At 40.1% G+C, this 21,346-nt stretch overlaps 1 protein-coding gene across 1 annotated transcript in view; it reads left to right on the top strand.

Annotated features, from left to right (window-relative positions):
* zmp:0000000755 (phosphofurin acidic cluster sorting protein 2) overlaps positions 1 to 21,346 on the top strand; it is a 122,288-nt gene that overhangs the window by 72,199 nt on the left and 28,743 nt on the right. The window contains exons 3-9 of the mRNA XM_041788829.1: positions 609 to 698; positions 2,926 to 3,051; positions 6,666 to 6,828; positions 10,192 to 10,283; positions 14,996 to 15,076; positions 15,409 to 15,468; positions 18,573 to 18,724. Of these exons, the coding sequence (XP_041644763.1) occupies positions 609 to 698; positions 2,926 to 3,051; positions 6,666 to 6,828; positions 10,192 to 10,283; positions 14,996 to 15,076; positions 15,409 to 15,468; positions 18,573 to 18,724 (764 nt within the window). The remainder of the gene's footprint in view (positions 1 to 608; positions 699 to 2,925; positions 3,052 to 6,665; positions 6,829 to 10,191; positions 10,284 to 14,995; positions 15,077 to 15,408; positions 15,469 to 18,572; positions 18,725 to 21,346) is intronic.

Raw genomic sequence — 21,346 nt, 5'->3', positions numbered from 1 at the left:
GAACCATGATTTTGCTGGGGCAGCCTTGTCTCCACATGACTATTCTTGAATGTGCATGTCTGTGTTCAACCACCTTCAGGTACAGCTGGGGGTCCCCGGTCTCTGGCACCTTTATTTTGGGTTTCATGGGAGAACCACTGCTTTACAGGATGCTGAAACATCAGTGATGAACCTGAAGCTCTGCATTATTGGTGTTTTCACTTTTCTTTCTTTTTCATTTGTAAAAATGTAAAACCTGTCAGTGAGCTGAGTTTCTGACCCGTATCTGTGCAGCAGCTCCATTTTCCAGAAAGCAGCAGAGGACAGTTTGTGTTTCTCTGCCTCAAGGTGTGATTCTGCAAAAAATGTGTGAAAGTGAAGCTGGCTGGTAGAAAATATTTGCACCCTCAGCCACTTTTTCTGCCTCGATGTGGTTAAAAAACAGCATTGATTTAGGACTAGGAAAACATGTTAAATTCAAACAGTCTGCACACTCCATGAAGAGTTTAAGACATTTAATTCTGAAGGAAATAAACCAACAAACCAAAAAGGTTCCTGTTGTAAAGCTGTTCATATGATGTGATTGTGATTTAGCTTTTAATCACACTTTTCCTCCTTTTGTGCTTCAGGGCTCGAAGCGTCTCCTGAGATCAAATGAGTACGTCCTCCCACCGAGCGGACTGATGGAGACAGATCTAGAGCTCACATTCTCACTACAGGTAAGAACTGTGACACCAGGCTGTGAAGTTTCACACCGACAGGACAGCCACCTGTGAGGAGCTACCTGTATTATAAATACCAAAGTTTTACGAGTACAATGACACATTTTACCAGGAATGTTCAGAGTAGGGATGTTCTTAGGCAGTCATACTCAGTGCGTGGCTCTTGAGACACACGTGGATCTTTTGTGTCTTAATTTGAAATGTTATTGCCCCAGAAAACCTTAAAAAAGGGAAACTTTGACCTCAGAAATTATCCACTACAAGTCACAGCTCAGTTTATTTCCCACAGTAGGCTTTTATTGTCAATCTTTATTTTTTTGTCAGTATATTTTTTGTCAGTACAAACCTAAGAAAAAAACACTGCTGCTCAGAAAAGCATAGAAATTGATTTAGCAGCAGTGATGTTAAACCATGTAGTGATACTTGATCTTATGAGCTTTGACTCTGAGTTTACTCCGAAATAAGAAAGATGGAAACATAAATTTTTCAGATCAGGCTAGGGCTGTCAGAGACTCCACACCAAGAACAAATGTGGGAATAAAAATCATCAGAGAAACATTTAGCTCTGAAGTGAGGCACAGAGTGACCACCAGGTCAGCCAGAGTCCAGCCAGCTGAAAGCGAAAGTTTTATTTATAGTTCAGTTAGTAAGAAGCCGAATCTAACACCCACTGTGATGGATGATGGCTGGGAGCTGAGTTCAGTCAGAATGATCTGGGTGGAATCTCTGCATCCTAATACTCTAACACAGTGATACTCTTTTACGTCTTCATTTGAAATATTGTTCCCCCAAAAAACCCTTATAAAGGGAAACTTGACCTCAGAAATTTTCATTGCAAGTCACATTAATCAGTCTGAATCCCCACATTAATACAGTTGGCTTTATTTTTTTTTTACATGTATTTTTTTGTATGTACATTTCCATTGCCCTTATTTTAACTTTTTTGCCCTTTTTCCCATTTTTTTTGCGACTTTTAATCAATTTTTACTGCTTTTAGCCCACTTTTGCCATCTCTTTTGCCCATTTTTACTGCTTCTATCCCATTTTTGCCACCAGTTTTTTTGCCTGTTTTACCCTGCTTTTTGCTATTTGCAATTTTTCCCTTTTTGCCACTCTATTGCCCATTTAAGCTGCATTTTGCCATTAAATGCCACTGTTTTCAGCATTCTTGCCACTCTTTGCTGCTTTTTGACCATTTTTGCTCATTTTAGTGACTTTTACAGTCATTTTTTGCCATGTTTTGCTGCTTTTTGACCATTTTTGCCACATTTTTGCCCATTTTAGTGGCTTTTACACTCATTTTTTTGCTGTCTTTGGCCATTTTTCCAAACTTTTGCCCATTTTAGCTACTTCAACACAAATTTTTTTGCCATGTTTTGCTTTTTTTGCCCTTTTTTTCACTTTTCACCCCTTTTTTACCACTTAATGCCATCATACTGCTGCTCATTCACCCATTTTTTGCCTTTTTATGCCTACTTTGCCCCTTTTTGCCTGTTGTTGCCACTTTTTTGCTGCTGTTTGACCATTGTTTGCCAACTTGTACTTATTTTCTTGGCCACTTTAATCAGTTTTGGCACTTTTCACCACTTACATTGTCGCTCTTGCAAAAGCATTTTTCAACAGTTTGTCTCTTTGGTGGAGCAGGGTTGATTCGCGCCGCTCTAAAGTCTTCAGATAGTACTGAGTAAATAAACAGAGAGTGGCTGCAGGCCGTCTAGTTTTATATTTCAGTTTTATTGATATAGAAAATAATGTTTGATAGACCGAGAATACAGAGATAATTTCTTCTTTAGTTACTGCTCATGGCAGGTCACCATCAGAGGATTTTTTGCTTCTAGGATAAACAGATCACTGTATTAAAGGTACAGTTTGTAGAATTTTCTCATTGCAGTGTCTAAATTAGTTAAAGATGATTAAACTTGTTAGATATTTTGAGTTGATGCTCACATAACCTCAAAAAAGCAGGAAAATCCTGGATGTTTATAGTCACTCTGACTAGGACTTGCTTCTCATTGCCTCAGCAGTGCAGGATGTCAAAGACATAGACTCAGTCCCCATTCACCTCGTAGGAGGGAGTCCCTGCCACCCCCAACACGATGTTTTGTTATCATTTTGATTGGATGCCCCCTGCTGGCAGTAGTCATTAATCTTGCTTTTAAGTTTATTGACATAAAATGACATCGACAATGTTTATCTGACTCTCTCTTATTTATTTCCTTCGCAGTACCCACATTTTCTAAAAAGGGATGCCAACAGACTGCAGATCATGCTGCAGAGGAGGAAACGCTACAAGAACCGAACCATCCTGGGCTACAAAACTTTGGCTGTGGGAGTCATCAACATGGCCGAGGTAAAGTTCCCTCCAGTAGATGAACGTCATGTTTCAGCGGTTTAATTCATTTTTATGGACATGTCTTTGTGCTCTGAGCTTGTGATCGCGTGCTGCCCATCTCTGACAGTGACTGACATGTGTGTTAGCAGCTGTGTACTATGTTACGTCGTTGGAGATGATTCATGCTCATCACACATACCGCTGAGTGAGATTATGGACCATCTGGAGCCGGCTGTATATGCACTTTTCTGGAAATAGTGCAGTCAGCCATGCTGTGCAGAAATAATGTACTTAGAGCTGATGTAATGGATGGAGAGATGAGCGATGAAGTTGTTCTTTCCTGGTTCAAGTCTTTCATTGTTGAGTGTAGTCTGCAGATGTACATTCAGCCGGGACTTAGCAGTTATGTCATGTATGAGCATGTACTACAGCTGCTCTGATAAGGAACTTTCCGGGTTGACTGGTTGTTGTTAGTCAGTAGCTGCCATGGATTTTACTCTAGGGCCTTCAGTGCTGTCAGTGCTATTCAGTGCTGCCACTTGTCACCCAATTAAGCTACCTTTGCCATTATATACCACTTTTTTTCCTACTTTTTGCCCATTTTTGCCATATCTTTTTTAAACTTTTCCCCTTTTTGCCCTTTTTTTAATGTTTTGCCACTTTTCACCCATTTAAGCTACCTTTGCCATTAAATACCCCTGGTTTCCTCTTTTTTGCCACTCTTGACTGCTTTTGGCCCATTTCAGTCTCTTTTCTGTCATTTTTTGCTGCATTTTTGCCACATTTTGACCTTTCTTGCCCCTTTTTACCTATTTTTTTTTTTGCCACTTTTTGCTGATTTAAGCTACCTTTTACCATTAAATACATCTTGTTTCCTCTTTTTTGCCTTATTTTGCTACTCTTGACTGCTTTTTGCCCACTTATCAGCAGAAACACAAACACATCCATACTGAGCCAGACTGCTTTGTGAAAACACAACTAAAGTGGCGATCCACAATAGCAGCATCAGCCTGGGAAGAAGATGAGGCTGACACTGAAAAGGACAGACTCAGTACTGCATTTTAAACTATCCCTCATCAGCAATGATGTTTAACTTCTCTGCAGAGAAAACCCCTCAGACCCTCTGAATACAGTCAGATTGTCCGTTATTGGATCCTGTTGGATGATTGTGTTGTCATGTGTTCCACGGTAAAATCTCTGCTTCCCTCATTCTGAATCTCTCAGTGGGAGAAAGTCACTGATTGGACTCTTCATGCAGCGCTGAAGTGCCCCCTGCCAGTGTTTGAACAAAATGAGCTTCCTCCCCCCGCAGCAATTCATCAAGTGAGATATTAGCCGAACCCCCCAGAAAGATCAGAGAATAAAACTCATCCTTCCTCATCAGATCGGAGCGTTTGTTCAGACTGGGTTACACCGTCTGACGGGGTGATAGGAGCAGACGGGCCCGGCTCGTTTAGACGCTGAGAATGAAAACGCAGCATTGTGTTGATGAAGATGTTCCACAGACGGCGTATCTGTCAGCTGGTAATCAGTCTGTGAATCTTAGAGAGTGAAACACGAGCGTCTCAATCACTCTCCCATCAGTTCTGGTTCAGCACAGACAGAGATATGATTCTTTCATCCCTCTGTGTGTTGAATATTATCAATTTCACGCTGCTCCAACATGGCTTACAGAGATTTATACGCCAAGGAATGAGACAAGACAGAAAGCATCTTATTCCAAGGCGACAGGATGCTGAGACGTTCTGGAAAGATGTACAGCATGTCTGTTTCCTCCTGTTGTGCGTGAAAGTGGAAGCTGGCATATTGTGCATTTGTTGTCAGAGCCTGTCGAGTAAAGATTGACTGCTAGATCTGCTGCTTGATGTTCCATCCGTTCTTGTTAAGGTTTATTTAGGCTTCCTGTACGTTCAAAGACAGATCCATGCATTAAACATAAACATAGATATGCTTGTTGTTTTGAGGCATTCCCGGATCAGGTAGTATATATGATTTCCTCCCTTCTTTATCAACATTCCACTTTGCTCAGGGCGCAGTTGTTTGTTCTCTGACATGTTTGTGAGCTGTACAAGTACGCACTGTAGTGTCCTCTGATCTGTTTGCTCTCATTGGCTATTGTGGGCATTTTGGGCTGAAATTCTGCATTAATTGTCCAGCGTATAGCCGGCCTGACGAGACCACACATCTAACTTCTTGATAAATTATCAGGAGTATTCAGTAAGTGCAGAGGCAGAGACATGCATGCAGCACTGGAGGAGCCTCATTGGTCAACAGAGCTGTCAATCATGTTTTTTTTTCTCCTTTTTATTTAATTGGATAACTCGTTAAAATCACCCTCTCAGATAAATGAACACTTTGACCTCAAGTAGCATGAGAATAACTAGCAGTGTTTAAAAATCTTGTCTCCTTAGTTAACATGGAGGTGAAGGAGCTTATGACCTTTATGTTTTGGCTTCACTTCTGTAGAGCCATTGTGTCGTCCACAGTTTATACAGTCAGTAGATTAGAGCAGTGGTTCTCAACCTTGGGGTTGGGACCCCATTGGGGGTCGCGAGACACTGTAAGGGGGTCTCCAGATGCCCTAAAAATCTAAGGATATGATTTAAATTACACTGTTGGCACTTAACAACAATTTTGTCTAATTTAACCCATTTTCAGTATTTCTACCACCAGTTTAACCAATTTTTGCCATTTAACACCTATTTTTGTCCATTTTAAACCCTTTCCACCACTTTTTTCTGCCTGTTTTTGCCACTTCTAAACCAATTCTTGCCGCTTAGGCTTAATGTTTCCTCTGTTGACCCATTATGGCCACTTTTAACCCCTTTTTACAAATTTTTGCACCCATATTAACCACATTTTACCACTTCATACACCCTTTTTTGCTGGTTCAACCAATTTCTGCCAAAATCTGCCTATTTCTTCTTTCTCAGTTAACCCTTTTTGCCCATTTTTTTAATCACTTTTCATCCCATTTCACCAAATTTCCATCCATTTTGCCAATTTAAAGCCATTTCAGCCACTTTTTAACTCCCTTTTACCACTATCTATGCCCATTTTTGCCATTTTTGTCTAATTTTTGCCACTTCTAACCCATTTCAGGTACTTTTAAAATCCATTTTCACCACCTTTTCTTCTATTTTTTGCTATTATTAACCCATTGTTGCAATTTTTAAACCAAAAGGGGATTTACATTAAAGAAGACTTTTTACTACACACAAAGAATTTCTGTCTTTGATAAGAGTGGTTATTTTTTTAGGTTAAATATGAAATATGAATATCACAGTTTAACTTTACAATGGACCATGGTTTTGTTGACCTCCAGTTTGGCTAGGTGCCAGAAAACTCTCCCATTTGTCCCCCTTCATGGACGGCCTTGTCTGCACATGACTATTCCAAATTGTGCATGGCTGTGTTCAACCACCTTCAGGTACAGTGGGGGTACCCGGTCTCTGGCACCTTTATTTTGGGGGTCACGGGCTGAAAAGGTTGAGGGCCACTGGATTAGAGGATAAATTCTTCAGTCATGTCCTGTATAGTTTTTCAGAATATAATCAGGAACTCTGAAGGGAAGAGAGAAAACGAAATAATCTTCCTGAATGAATCCTCCATGTTAATCTTCCCGTCTCCAGGTGATGCAACACCCGACAGACGGAGGACAGATCCTGGGTCTCCATAGCAACGTGAAGGAGGCTCCGGTGCGTGTGGCGGAGATCAGCGTGTACTCGCTGTCCAGCCAGCCCATCGACCACGAGGACGGCAGCGGGCAGGCCGGACGCAAGACCAAAACCTCAGGTGGGCACAGCCTCCTCCCCTGTCTCCCCCTCCTCCTGATCCTGAGGTTTATTTCAGCCCGTCTTCCCTCCCAGCTCACAGCTCCTCTTTTCCAAGGACAGAATAAACCAAGGCTGTCATAACTTTGAATAATGTGACACATTTAGTCCAGTGGAGCTGCTCTGATGAGACCCAGGCTATCAAGGTGGAAATGGTATTATATCCCAGTATTAGAAAATTCAAAGACAACACTTTTAAATGCATATTCAGGGGTTACAACCCCCTTCACCCCCTAAACAAACCTGTGATGGCAGACTGAACCCATGCCTGAGCAGAGGATCACAGAAAAATTATTTTACTATTCCAAGTGTGTTCACTTCTCTAAATCTGAACGTGTAGCTTCAAGTTTAACTCTTTATTTACTGAGGTGGGTGAAGCCACCACTGAAACACCACATTTCCTGATATGGACCTTCACAATAAAAGCACATGGGGAAAACCACTACTGCTGACTTTTATTGTGAAGGATTTAGTGATTTCTTTTTCCACATCCTGCAGACAGCTGGCCGATCAGCTCTGAAAAAAAAACAACAACAAAAAATGAACAAAAACAAACAATGTACCTATTGAACCATGGACCAGTTGTGCTGTTGCATGCCTAATATATTTAAACTCTCAATACTGCATTAAAAACATAAAGAGCACTTTTTGAATTGCGCTAAAACCTGGTAGTTGATTTGTATGATTTTCAAAGTGTGCAGGAGTTTGTCTGCTTAAAAAGTCCCTGTAGTTGCTGCCTAGGATGTCTGTTTTTCTCGCTGTGGTGTCAAAATGCATAAATTCTGCTATCATGAAAGCATGTGGATGTTCCCTTTAGATCCCAACCTGAAGCCAAAGAAATGTTTTCCCGTCACTGATGGCTGCACAGATTTAGCATATGTTACCTTACACCAGTCTAATTCTGGACTAGCAGGGTGGGGAGGAGGGTAGCGGGCCTCCATCCTGCTCCGCTGATCCCTCCCTGTTCTGGATGTTATTAAGGACTCGGCTCAAACATAACAGATGAGCTCATGGCCCGAGTATTAAACCCGTGTCACTGTGAGGGAAGTAAAGATGTTTATCTCTCTCCTCTCTGCTCTCATCTTTAATAACGCCCGTCCCATCACTGAACAGAGTTTCTCTGAAAGTCCAAAATCACTGCTCAGTCCTCATCCACCTCATCTGTCCTCTGTCTATCACAGAAGCATCTCCATCTTCAGCATCAATGCTCTTTAAATCTATGAAGTCAGAGCAGCAGCTCTGGAAATTCAATCAGAAAATGAGGCGGTTAAATAGAGAACGCTTCGGTTTAATTTGCATACAATAAGAGTTTCATTATATTTCACCAAAGCAAATTTAGCATTTCATTATGTGAGCAGAAAATGTTTTGTATTACCATTTATTATCTTCGTAATTCTCATCAAATAGTCTGAACAAGCCATTACCTCTGCAGAGTTTAAATTAGACAGGAAATTAAACAACTTTATCAACACAAGAGGAGAATTTGTCTCCATGTTCACCCTGAAATTTATCAGAGAAAACAACGGGCAGATAAAATCATAAAAATTGAAATCATAAAGTTTAACATATTTAACAGTTTTTCTTCCACAGTCAGTTTAAGGGCTAACTATTTAGAAACAAAGTCAGGGTGATCAATTTCTCTTCAGGCAAATAATGCAATAATTTAATTAATTAATTAAAGGTTAATAGATTATATTGTTAGAAAAGGATCTCCTTTTACCGCTAGTTTATGAGATAGGCTAATGCGGGAGAAATGAAAGGCTGTCTGCGCTAAATCTGTGGAAAAAATGTTTTTCTCATCATATCCGCTGAGAAAAACATTTTTCATTATAACAAGACTGATCTAGCAAAACATTTTTGTATTCATCTGTATCGTTAAATTGCACAGCTGCACAATGTTGATGACGAGAAGGAATAATCACTCTCGTGCACCCGCTATAACGCGGGTGCACGAGAGTGATATATAGCGGCGTGATCAATAACACAAAAACAGTGAATGTTTATATACTTTCCCTCTTTTAGAGACAGATTTATCGCGTGCTAACCTAGGTAATTCTCTTTAAAGTGAGTGACTGTGAGAGTTGTTGCCATGGAAACGATGCACCGTCTCCTTCAATCCCAGCAGTGTGAACTGGGGTTTAGAGCATAGCAGAGTCGAACGTTGCAAGTTTAAAGTCATCTCATCACGAATCTTTGGTCTGAACTGGGCTTAAGATGAAGATAAGAAGGTTAAAGCTGTGGCAGTTAATAAGGTCCATTTTTAAATCATCAATAGTATTGCAAAAATATTGAAACTATAAAGAAACTAAAGATATTTACCCATATTTTTAACCAAAACCTCTTTGGAGAAAAAAAAGAACTCAGGGGAGAAGTCAGAATAATTTGAACTGTTTGTTTTATTAAACATTTACCTTTGTACTCTTCATTTAGTTCCTTTTTAATCCATAACAACTTCCTTTTCCTGTGGCTAAGTTCATGGCATAATTTTCTACCCAAAATTCTCTCAAAATAAAAGTAGACCGGTATCCAAGCAGGAAGTCACTTACCCTTAATGAAACAGACAGTTTTAAACACCATTACTGCATTTTCTAAACGGGACAAAAAAGCAGATAAATTATGAGGCGTGGCCTAGTGGTTGAAGGCGTGCCCCATGTACATGGACAACCTGGGTTTGAATCCGGCCTGAGGTCCACTGCTCTTGTCCTTGTTTCTGACTTTATCCACTGTCCTCCTCTATCAAATAAAGACACAAAAATGCCCAAAACAAATCTTACAAAAAAAAAAAAAAGATAAATTTTGATTAACTAAAAAGAAGCAGAGACTAATCACAGTCTAATAAAATGAATAAGTGATGCACAGTATTGGATTTTTGCTGATATCTGATATGCCAGTATTTACAGATTTATTTTAGCAGTTACTGATATTTAAATATGTTTTACATAACTAAAAATTCAGCCCTTTGAACTCAATATAAAGTTTGAGGATGAAAAGAGAAACAAATCTTTTTTGGGAACACATTTTAAAATCTAAAGAATGAGGATGGATAAAGAAAAATACTTCAACTTACACAAGTCTGTTGGTCCAGCCTAAAATCCACTAATTTATTAGTACATATGGACACAATTTACATTTGATATATGCTGACATTCATGGCCAACATATCGGCATAAATGTTTGTATCTGCCATTACCGACATTTGCCTTTCTTAGCTAATATCTGCTGATACCGATATCAGGCCATGGTGCATCTCTAAAACTAAGCTGGTAATAAATTCTGGTAAAAAATGAATCCTGATGTTTGCCGTCTTTCTGTTGCTGTTTCTCAGATCGATCTCCAGACATGGACAACTACTCCGAGGAGGACGATGACAGCTACTCGTCAGAGCAGGAGGCCAGTGACGACGCGGTGCATGGACAGGTCAGTGCTGAAAATGAGGGATCAAAAAAATACATAAGTGGAGGAAAATCTGCACACCCTTTGAAATGATGTATAAGAAATTAAAGATCCACAGGGAGCGATGAGGAGAGAGGCATATAGCTTTATATTTATTTCAACAGTCCAGGGCAGGATAGAACGTATGGGTTTTGTTTTATTTCATGGCATGCACATTTAATTTAACTCCCACCCACAAACTGTAACTGCACACAAAGCAGCCGTGCTACATGCACGACACTCTCCTGGTGTAACTCTACTCTCAGAACATTTCTCACTCTAACCAATCAGACTTTTGGCACAATGGGAGGGCGGAAACCCTAGATGAAACTTGCATTTCTTACTGGTCACTTTGTCTATACTTGTTCTTATGAAGTGCTGGCCAGTATTTCAACCAGCAGTGGTACCTTTCTTTTCTAGCCAACCCAAGAAGATATTACAGCTTTACAACAATGATTTATGCTGATATCCAATAAGCCAATGTTTTCACATTTATTTTTGCTGATACTGATATGAATACTTGCATATTAATGTAGTTCAGACCTAAAAGCAATCAGGTCTTAAAACACACTTTAGAGCATAGTTACTCAACCCTACTCAACCAAAGAGCCAAATTGTAAATAAAAAAGAAAATACATTTGAAAGAGCCACAATCTAAGTGGTGAAAAGTGGCAACAACAGCTTGAGGTGGCAATAAAAATAAGTTAAAGGTGGCAAAAATGGTCCAAAAGCAACAAAAATGGGTGAAATGGGGCAAAAATGGGGAGGAAAAGAGTCAGAAAGTAACGAAAATGGATGAGAAGTGACAAAAAGAATGAGTTACAGGTAGCAAAAATGGTCCAAAAGTGGTTAAAACTTGACAAAAAATGAGTGAAAAGTGACCAAAATTGGCAAAAAGCAGTCAAGAGCGGCAAAAATGGGCAAAAGATAGGAAACAAGAAGTATTTGATGGTGAAAAAATGGTGAAAACGGGCAAAGTTTGATAAAGTGGCAAAAATAAGTGACTAAAATCGCCAAAAACTAGGAAACAAGTGGTATTTAATGATAAAGAGTAAAGTAAGTGGGTTAAAATGGGGAGAAAAAAATGTGAAAAAGGGCAAAAATGGGATAAAAGTGATGAAAAAATGGGAAAAAAGTTGGTGAAAAAAGTGTTTTTTAATTACAAAAGATGGCTTAAATAGATGAAAAGTGGCGAAATGGTGAAAAGGGCAAAACTGTAGCTTTTATAAGGTGTTCTGGGGGAATAATCTTTAGAATTAAGACATAAAGGAGCCACGAATAATCATAGAAGAGCCACATGTGGCTCCAGAGCCACACGTTGAGTATCACTGCTTTAGAGTTTAAGGAATGAAGATGCACAACAGACCAGACCTATGCGGATGCAGGTCTGTTGTTTCTGCCTAAAACTCCACTAATGTTTTCATATTTTTGGATGATATTTATATCTGATATAGGCAGATTTTACAGCAAAAAAATTGGTTATGAATGTCAGCAGAAATGCTCAAGTCTTCTGATACTGATAGTTAACTATTTAAGCTAATAGCATCTGGAAACAACAAACTAAAGAAACAGTAATACCTATTAAAGAGGCTTTTTAGCATGGATATGAATCTGGTGTGCTTTAAGATTTTGGCTTGATCTTGGGTGTTCCTCAGGCAAAAACATTTCACAAATCACCGTTTTATAGATAAAGGTGCACCAGTTGTGAAAATCTGGGGCCCGTACCGACACCAGTGATTCCCCCTTCACATCTTATAAGTAAGACTCCTAATATGCCATTTCTCACATTTGGCCATGAAAACAGATCAGAGTTTATCGAACTGGTCACTTCTGCCCTGTAAAAACCACCTATCAGTGTTAATTTTGGCAGCTATTTTTAATTTTAGTCTTAGTTTTAGTCTTTAAATGAAATGCATTTTAGTTTTAGTCATATTTTAGTCATTTCTACACTTTCTAGTTTTAGTCTGCTTTTAGTCCAAATCATGGTAGTGTGTTCTCTGCCAAACCTGGGGTCCCTGTTTTCTACAGCTGAGAGACAGAATAGATACAGATACATTGTTTTTTGACAGATTTACCCACAGTGGAGAATCATCATGGATTTTGAATGTCTGACGAAAACGACATTACATTTTAGTCTAGTTTTAGTCATCTTGATGAAAACTAAACTTAGTTTTAGTCAGTTTTAGTCATCACAGATCTATTTTTGTTAGTCTCAGTCTAGTTTTTGTCTTGCAAAATAGGCTGTTGACGAACATTTTTAGTCAGAGTTTTAGTCATTGAAATTAACGCTGCCTCCTGTCTGATTTAGCAGCCAGATACTTCAGATTCCAGTGTAAAATTGATTGAAAGCAGCAGAAAAACACTGGTAGCTGATATCTGTTCTATCCACATTATTTGGACATTGGCTGATGTAAATATATGTACATATGTATAAGTACATATGTATATGTATATGTATATGTATATATACAGGGCCGTCATCGGCCGGTACTGATGCATTTGTGCAACCCTGTCTATAGGTAAGTCATAAACCTTTCCAGCATAGAAAAACCGACAGGATATAAAATCTCATTAGTTAAAGTAATTCAAGAGTCTGCTAGAGCAGTGGTTCTCAGCCTTGGGGTCGGAACCCCCTTTGGGGTCGCGAGATACTGAGAAGGGGTCTCCAGATTCCCTGAAATAAATTAAGAATATTTTTTTAATTACACTGTTTCCACTTAACACAAATTGAGCCAAATTTTAACCCATTTTCATCATTTTTTCCCCACCAATTTTGCCAGGTAAAAGCCTACTTTTGTCCATTTTAAACCCTTACCACCACTTTTTTCCTCCTGTTTTGCCACCTCTAAACCAATTTTTGCCACTTAAAGGTGCAGTGTGTAATATTTAGCCCAGTAGCATTTAGTAAAACAAACAAACTTGGTTAAATGAAACATGATGTTAGGTAGGTCTATCCTGATTAGTGTTTATCCACCTGAAAATTTTTTTTTTTTTTTTTTTATTAACTCAGAATAAGCAATCTATTTATACATGGGGAGGGTCCCATCCACAGGCGCCGCCATCTTGAATTTTTGCATTTTGCAGATGGCAGCGCCCATGGATGGGACCATCCCCATGTATAAACAGATTGCTTATTCTGAGTTAATATATAAAAAAAAAAAATTTCAGGTTGATAAACATTAATTAGGATAGACCTACATATAGACATCATGTTTCATTTAACCAAGTTTGTTTTACTAAATGCTACTAGGCTAAATATTACACACTGCACCTTTAAGCTTTATGTTGCCTCTGTTGACCCATTATAGCCACTTTTAACCACATTTTACCACTTTTTACATCCAATTTTTCCCATTTTAACCACATTTCTCTATCTAGTGTACCCATTTTTGCCAGTTTAACCAATTTCTGCCAATATTTGCCTTTTTTTCTTTCTCAGTTGACACTTTTTGCCAGTTTATTTAAAATTTTTTATCCCATTTCATCAGATTTCCACCCATTTTTGCCAGTTTGAAGCCTTTTCAGCCACTTTTTAACCCATTTTTGTCTTTTCTTTTTTTTTTTTGCAGTTTTAATCTAATTTTTGCCACTTCCATGATTTTGCTGACCTCAATGCCCCAGAAAGCTTGCCCATTTATCCCCGTCCCTGTTCTTGAATGAGCATGTCTGTGTTGAACCACCTTTAGGTCCACTGGGGGTCCCTGGTCTCTGGCACATTTATTTTTTGGGGTTGCAGGCTGAAAAGGTTTAGAACCGCTGTGCTAGAGGATGACCTTGCTCGGTAGAAGTCCTCTGACTATCAGCCTGGCCAACCATGGGAGCTGTTATTCAATGTTTTCCTGATTATCTGTATCAGCGCTTCATTTTACCGATTAAGGTCATGACTTTAAAAGTCCACTGCTTTGGCTCTGCTGCAGGTTTCATTCTCCACAGTCTTACAGTCTTACACTACCTGCCTGGGTGTCCTACAAGTAACAGCCAATCAACACAGAAGCCTGGCACGCTGAGTGTTTCATCACTTCCTGGTTTCCCTTAACTTTGGTGCTCTCTATGCGGTTTCTAATGTTGACAGAGCTAAACTTGTCTTTTTTAATTAGAGTTTATTTTCTGATCTGCTGTTGTTTGATTGCTGTACATCTATAATGCTTAAGTTATCATGAAGCTCTCTCTCTTTAGTGCCTGATCTACATCATTGTCATAGCAAAGCGCAGGAGGGAACTCTCTCTCTCTGTGGAGACTTTCTCTGCCTCTCTCCTGTTGTGCCAAATGTTCAGTTCTCCTCGTGCTTCTTAACCATCAGTGGTGCATGTGTTAAATGCACTTATATCTAGGTTAGGTGGCGCAGGTCTCTTAATGGGAGACGTTATATATAATTATATTTTATAAGTGGTAATAAAGTGACCTAGTTTTTTTGAGTGGAAGGTTTACATAAATAACTGAAACAATTGGCTTATTATTACTTTAAATCAGTTATTGGCCTCATGTATACTAATGGAAGGTATCTTATCAGCCCCTAAAACAGTCAGCCCTTATCGCTCTGTGACGTCTCAGCCATGTTATAGAAAATCAAATCAGTCTGAGTTTTGTCAGAAGCAGTTGTCCTTCGAGTTTCTGCTATAATAAAGCATTTAACTGGAGAATCAAAGTCTTAATGTGAACGCTGATATTTCTGCTCTGCCATCCGCTGTCTTTTTCAGGATCTTTATGACGAAGACGACGAGGTGAGGAAGCCGAAGAAACCCCGGAGGAAAATGATCCGTACCACCTCCATGACCAGGGTGAGTCTCCATCCTGCCAATCATTGACGGAGAAAAACACTCCAGGAGTGTGTTTGCCGTCGTACGAGCTTTTAAGGCCGAGCACACTCCGTGCGGCGTTTGTCGGAGCCATTAGTGCGCCGTGGATGAGCATGTAAATGAACACAGTGGGCTCAGTGGACTGACTCTAATGGTCTTTACATAGAGTGGCTGTGAATGAGTAATCCAGCAAACAGTCGGTGTGAGCAGCGATAAGCTCCAGCCCAGCTGTCATGCATATTTAATCACCACAGTCATTTCCTTTTCAGACGCTTCTTTTTCTCATTATGACGTGTTTTTTTTTTCTGTTTCAGCAACCGAACTTTAAGCAGAAGTTTGTGGCCTTACTGAAGAGGTTCAAGGTAACAGACGAGGTGAGTGTGAGCAGAATGATGATGTTTGTTTTGATCGACAGACGGAGTCGGAGCAAATAATGTGATGATTTTAGCTCACACACCTGGAATATCTCTGTCCTTCTGTTGGGAAGCGTTAGTAGGTCAGCTGGGAATCCCATCAGTTATTAAACTGACCTCAGGGCAGCAGGAATAATCTCAATGTTCACCACAAAAACAGCATATAGATGCAGAACTGCTAACGGAGGAGAGGCAAGGTACAAGCATCATGATAGCGTTCACGGATGTGTGACTCATACATCGCCATTAGCAGCGATTCGTATGCAGAATCCACAGAAAACACTTTTTTTCTACCACTCAATGTAATGATAAATGTGGGCTCATACACTTGTCCTATTTAGCATTGTGTTCCTCTGCTCCAGTCCTTTTGAGTTAATGTTTCTGTGGATTCGACATAATAATCAGGTCATCAGCCAGAAGCAGACAACCTTATAGAGGATTTCCATTAGCAGATAATCTGTCAGGCCTTTTTGGTGATAATTATCACCACTTAGCAGTGAAATTTGTAACAGATATTCATATATTTACACTCTTTTCTCCTTTCTGACACCACAACGGCATATAGATTTATAAGGTAAAGGACATTTAAAGGTGCAGTCCGTAGAATCCTTGCTCTAAATCTTATGTGTCTTTATTTAGCATTTTCAGGTCTTACATTACCTCAAATTTTCAAAGCCAAGAGTTCCCAAACTTTTCAACCTGCATCCCCCCAAAATACACTATAGTGCCAAAAGTATTCGCTCACCTCCCTTGACATGCTTATGAACTTAAGTGACATCCCATTCTTAATCTGTAGGGTTTAATATGACGTGGGTCCACCCTTTGTAGCTATAACAGCTTAAACTCTTCTGGGAAGGCTTTCCACAAGGTTTAGGAGTGTGTTTATGGGAATTTTTGACCGTTCTTCCAGAAGCACATTTGTGAGGTCACGCACTGATGTTGGACAAGAAGGCCTGGATCTCAGTCTCTGCTCTAATTCATCCCAAAGGTGTTCTATGGGGTTGAGGTCAGGACTCTGTGCAGGCCAGTCAAGTTGATCCATACCAAACTCTCTCATCCATGTCTTTATGGACCTTGCTTTGTGCACTGGTGCACAGTCATGTTGGAACAGGAAGGGGCCATCCCCAAACTGTTCCCACAAAGTTGGGAGCATGGAATTGTCCAAAATCTCTTGGTATGCTGAAGCATTCAGAGTTCCTTTCACTAGAACTAAGGGGCCAAGCCCAGCTCCTAAAAAACAAGCCCACACCATAATCCCCCCTCCACCAAACTTTACACTTTGCACAATGCAGCCAGACAAGTACCGTTCTCCTGGCAACCACCAAACCCAGACTGGTCCATCAGATTGCCAGATGGAGATGCCTGATTCATCACTCCAAAGAAGGCGTCTCCACTGTTCTAGAGTCCAGTGGCAGTGTGCTTTACCCGACTGCATTTGACGCTTTGCATTGCAGTTGGTGATGTATGGCTTGGATGCAGCTGTTACCATGGAAACCCATTCCATGAAGCTCTCTACCACTGTTCTTGAGCTAATCTGAAGGCCACATGAAGTTTGGAGGTCTGTAGCCTCTGACTGCAGAAAGTTGGTGGCCTCTGCCCACTATGCACCTCAGCATCCGCTGACCCCGCTCCATCATTTTACGTGGTCTACCACTTGGTGGCTGAGTTGCTGTCATTCCCAATGGCTTCCACTTTGTTATAATACCACTGACAGTTGACTGTGGAATATTTAGGAGCCAGGAAATTTCACCACTGGACTTGTTGCACAGGTGGCATCCTATCACAGTACCACACTGGAATTCACTGAGCTGCTAAGAGTGACCCATTCTTTCACAAATGTTTGTAGAAACAGTCTGCATGCCTAGGTGATGATTTTATACACCTGTGGCCAGGGAAGTGATTGGAACACCTGATTTCAGTTATTTGGATGGGTGAGTGAATACTTTTGGCAGTATAGTATATCAGTGACAGAGCATGGGGACCCAACCTGTACCTGGAGGCGGTTACAGAAAATAATGTTGCACAAACTCATTAGTAGGCCTTCCTCAACACTGGCATAGGAGCAGCATGAAAGAACACAACATCTTTATTCCCAAATTATTATTTTAAATAATGATTTATGATGAAAAGGCTAGAATCAGAAGATTTCCCTAATATCTGAGACTTGTAAAACTTTCATCATGTTTAGATCCATAGTTTGTTAAAATAACTTAGATTTAATTGTATTAAAACACAAATAGCAGTGGCCAAAAAGAGAAAATATAGAATTTATTCTATTCATTTAAAGTAGAGTTACTGCAGGATGTTGAAACTGATTTGAGCTGATGTTGACTCTTTTAAATCACCATGAAACCATCAAGTCTATTCATCCAAGATTCAAATGCTGTTTTTATACAGCTGTCTTGGGTGGATAATGTTTTGTTCCGATCTTTTTACTTTCTGGGTAAATTTAAAGACTTGGTCGTTAAGACAAGTGTGATTAATGCTTTAAGGAGCTTCTAAGCCACCTTGTTTTTGTTTTCCTGGATGTTTCTGGAAGCTCATGTGGCCTGGTGATCTTTTATCACATTCCTTGTCTCTAATCCTTCCTTCCTGGTGGCCGGGCAGTGTGCAGGGCTTCGGCTCTATAAATACAGATCGAAGAGGAGGAGGAGGAGCGAGGACAGACTGTGTTTATCTGCTCCCTGCCAGCTTCTGCACTTATGGAGTGGCATTAATCACCTGATTAGTCTGCAGGCCGGCCTGTGTGCAGCTCCGATGATATACATCCCCGCTGTGCAGCCTGCAGATCAAAGCTCAGGACCTCAGCTCTCCTCCACCACTCACTTACCTTTTAATTGGCCTGCTTAGGAGCAGGGCAGGGATGTATTTATAGCTCTGACCGCCTCGCTCTGTATCCTTCAGAGTTCTGGGTCACTCTCCGAGCTCCATTAGCCCGGCTATGAAAGTGATTAGCTAATGCACGGCCCCAATCACTGCCTACACTTATTTAATCCGCAGACATGATTACTAATCCCTGATTATAGAGTCCTGAAGTGTCCATGATGTGTCTGTCTGCACCTCAGGTCCTCGACTCTGACCCCGTGGACCAGACGCAGGAGGTGGAGGAGGATCTGGACCTGCTCTACGACAGTCTGGAGGTCTACAACCAGAGCGACAGCGGGCCCGAGATGGAGGACAACGAGAGCGTCCTGAGCACGCCCAAACCCAAACTAAAGTATGTGTCCTCAGAGGGTTATCTGTTCCTCATTTACCCTTTTCTGGTTAAAGCAAATCATCAAAATCAACTTTATCAGACATGTAGCACCATCTAAAGACTAGCTGACTAGGTTAACACTCAGCTTTGCTTTCATGATGAGGAATTTCTTTATTTTCATTTCCCAAACAGCAGCATTATTGACCCAAACACACAAATACATCAAACTGTCTCTGCTTTAGTCGACTTTGATTGCAGTCTTGTAAGGAGAAGGATTCTCCTCTACTGTAAACATCTCTAAAGCTACTTTCTGGCTCTAACTTTGCTGATTTTAGTGATTTAAATTGTGTCTCTGTGCTGTAGAGGGGTTTAACAGAGGGTGCAGATGGCCTAGTGGTTTACGGCACACTCCATATATGTGGGCGACCTTAACGGGACAAAAACTTACAGTTTAGGTTAAGATTTGAATTTCTTTGAGGTTCTAAGGCAGTGGTTCTCAACCTTGGGGTGGGACCCCCTGAAGAGGTTGCCTTAAAAAACTAACAAAATTTTTTGAATTACACTGTTGCCACTTTGTCACATTTTTCACCCCTTTGCATCATTTTTTCCGACCAATTTTAACACATTTTTACCATATAACACCTTTTTTTGTCAGTTTTAAACTCTTTCCACCACTTTTTTCCTGCCTGTTTTTGACACTTCTAAACCCTTTCTTGCCACTGAAGCCTAATTTTGCCTCTGTTGACTCATTATTGCCACTGTTAACCCCTTTTAACAACTTTTTGCACCCAATTAATTGCCATTTTAACACCATTTCACTATTTGAGATACCCATTTTTGCTAGTTTAACTAATTTCTGCCAATATTTGTCTCTTTTTTCTCAGTTAAACCTTTTTGCCAGTTTAGTCATTTTCAATCCCGTTTCAACAAATTTCCACCCATTTTTGTGATTTTAAAGCCTTTTCAGCCACATTTGACCTCCTTTTTACCACTTTTTATGTCAATTTTTGCCACTTTTACCAATTTCTGCAATTTTTAAAATCCAACTTCACCACCTTTTCCACCATTTTTGCCAGTGTCCATTTTTGCCATTTTTAAACCATTTTAATCTTTTTTTTAACAAAAGGGATTTACATTTTAACTCACTGAGTGCCATTGACGTATATATGTCATTTAAAAACCAACCCTTGAGTGCCATAGACGTATATATGTACGTCAAAGTGTTTTTTTGGCGGCTGGCACAAGGGGGCACTCTCATGCTCCCTGTGAGTAATTCTGAGGCTTCTGGGATACATAGTCAGAACACTACAGTCGGAAATGACAGTAGATCAAACATCATAGGTGGAGACTCTGGGGTCAAAGAGCAGAGCGATCGTTACAGAGGTAATCTAAGCTAAAAGTTCTAATTTAGACGCTGGAAGAAACTTTAAACTTTTGCCTGAGAAATCGCTGACTCACTGAAACCGACACCAAACTTAAAGACAGCAAATCCAGGGATCGGCACTTTTATTGATCTGCCTTGGCCGGGAAAGAGGCTAAAGAATGCTGCGAGGTCTCCCCCGAGTGTCGGAGAAATAAGGCAGCCTCTCACCAGCTGGATGCATACAGGAGAGGGGGTGGGCGTATAGGGGCTACCCATGGAGGCCGTCCAGTTCCAGAGTGTGAATGGCATGACAGTGACTGGAAGCATTGTTATTTATTTTACAATAAAATAACATTTGTAATACAATTTTCAGATGTCTTTTATATTATAGAAGGCAAAATTATAACATTCAAATCACTGTTTTGCTTGACAGACTCTCTTTCACAAAAATGCATTTTTCTCAGCTTTCTAGAAAAAAAGTGGTATTTTTGGTGAAACTAGCCTCTATTCAACTTCAGATAATCAAGAAATCAAGAACGGAACAAGCTACAAACAAATGTTTTTTCCATGATGAAATAGAGAGTTTCTTCTTTCATTTGAGCTATTTGGTGTTTCAGAATCATAGTAGAAAATATTCTCTGGGTCTTGAAAGATGACTCAAAATGGCCAAAAACGCTGGCACAAGCCACTTTCCATTTTATAAAAGGGCTGGCACTCAATGAGTTAAGAAGGCTTTTTACTACACGAATGATTGAAAAAAGGATTTGTTTCTTTGAGAAGTGTGGTTTTTCAGGTTAAATATGAAATATGGATATCACAGCTTAACTTTACAATGGACCATGGTTTTGCTGACCTCCATGGGCCCCCAGTTTGGCTGGGGAGGGAGGAGGGGGGTGATGCTACTAGGGTTTCATCTCCTTACATTCAGAAGGAGCAGACAGAGAGAGAGGGCAACATGTAGCTTTTTACATTTCAGTAACCACTCACTATAGCTTTGGCTAAAAATTATAAACTACTAACAATCATGACAGCATCACTCTGCCAGCACACACATTTCAGTCAGGCATTTCATCCCAGATAGTCTTGTTTTCATGATTATTGCCTCATCCCTATTTCCCTTTCCAACGACTTTTGAGCTGTTGCTGACTATTTCTAGTAGGGGGATCAGAAGTTGGTTCTGTTCTAACTGAAATATTCCTACAGCTCGTGTGAAATCTCCCCCACTAGCAGCCTTCTATGAAGAATTTCTGATTCTGTATCAGTATTTGATTTTTGCATGT

Source organism: Cheilinus undulatus, linkage group 6 (assembly GCF_018320785.1).
Source record: "Cheilinus undulatus linkage group 6, ASM1832078v1, whole genome shotgun sequence".
Classification (NCBI taxonomy): domain Eukaryota; kingdom Metazoa; phylum Chordata; class Actinopteri; order Labriformes; family Labridae; genus Cheilinus; species Cheilinus undulatus.
This window is presented reverse-complemented; position numbering and strand designations above follow the sequence as displayed.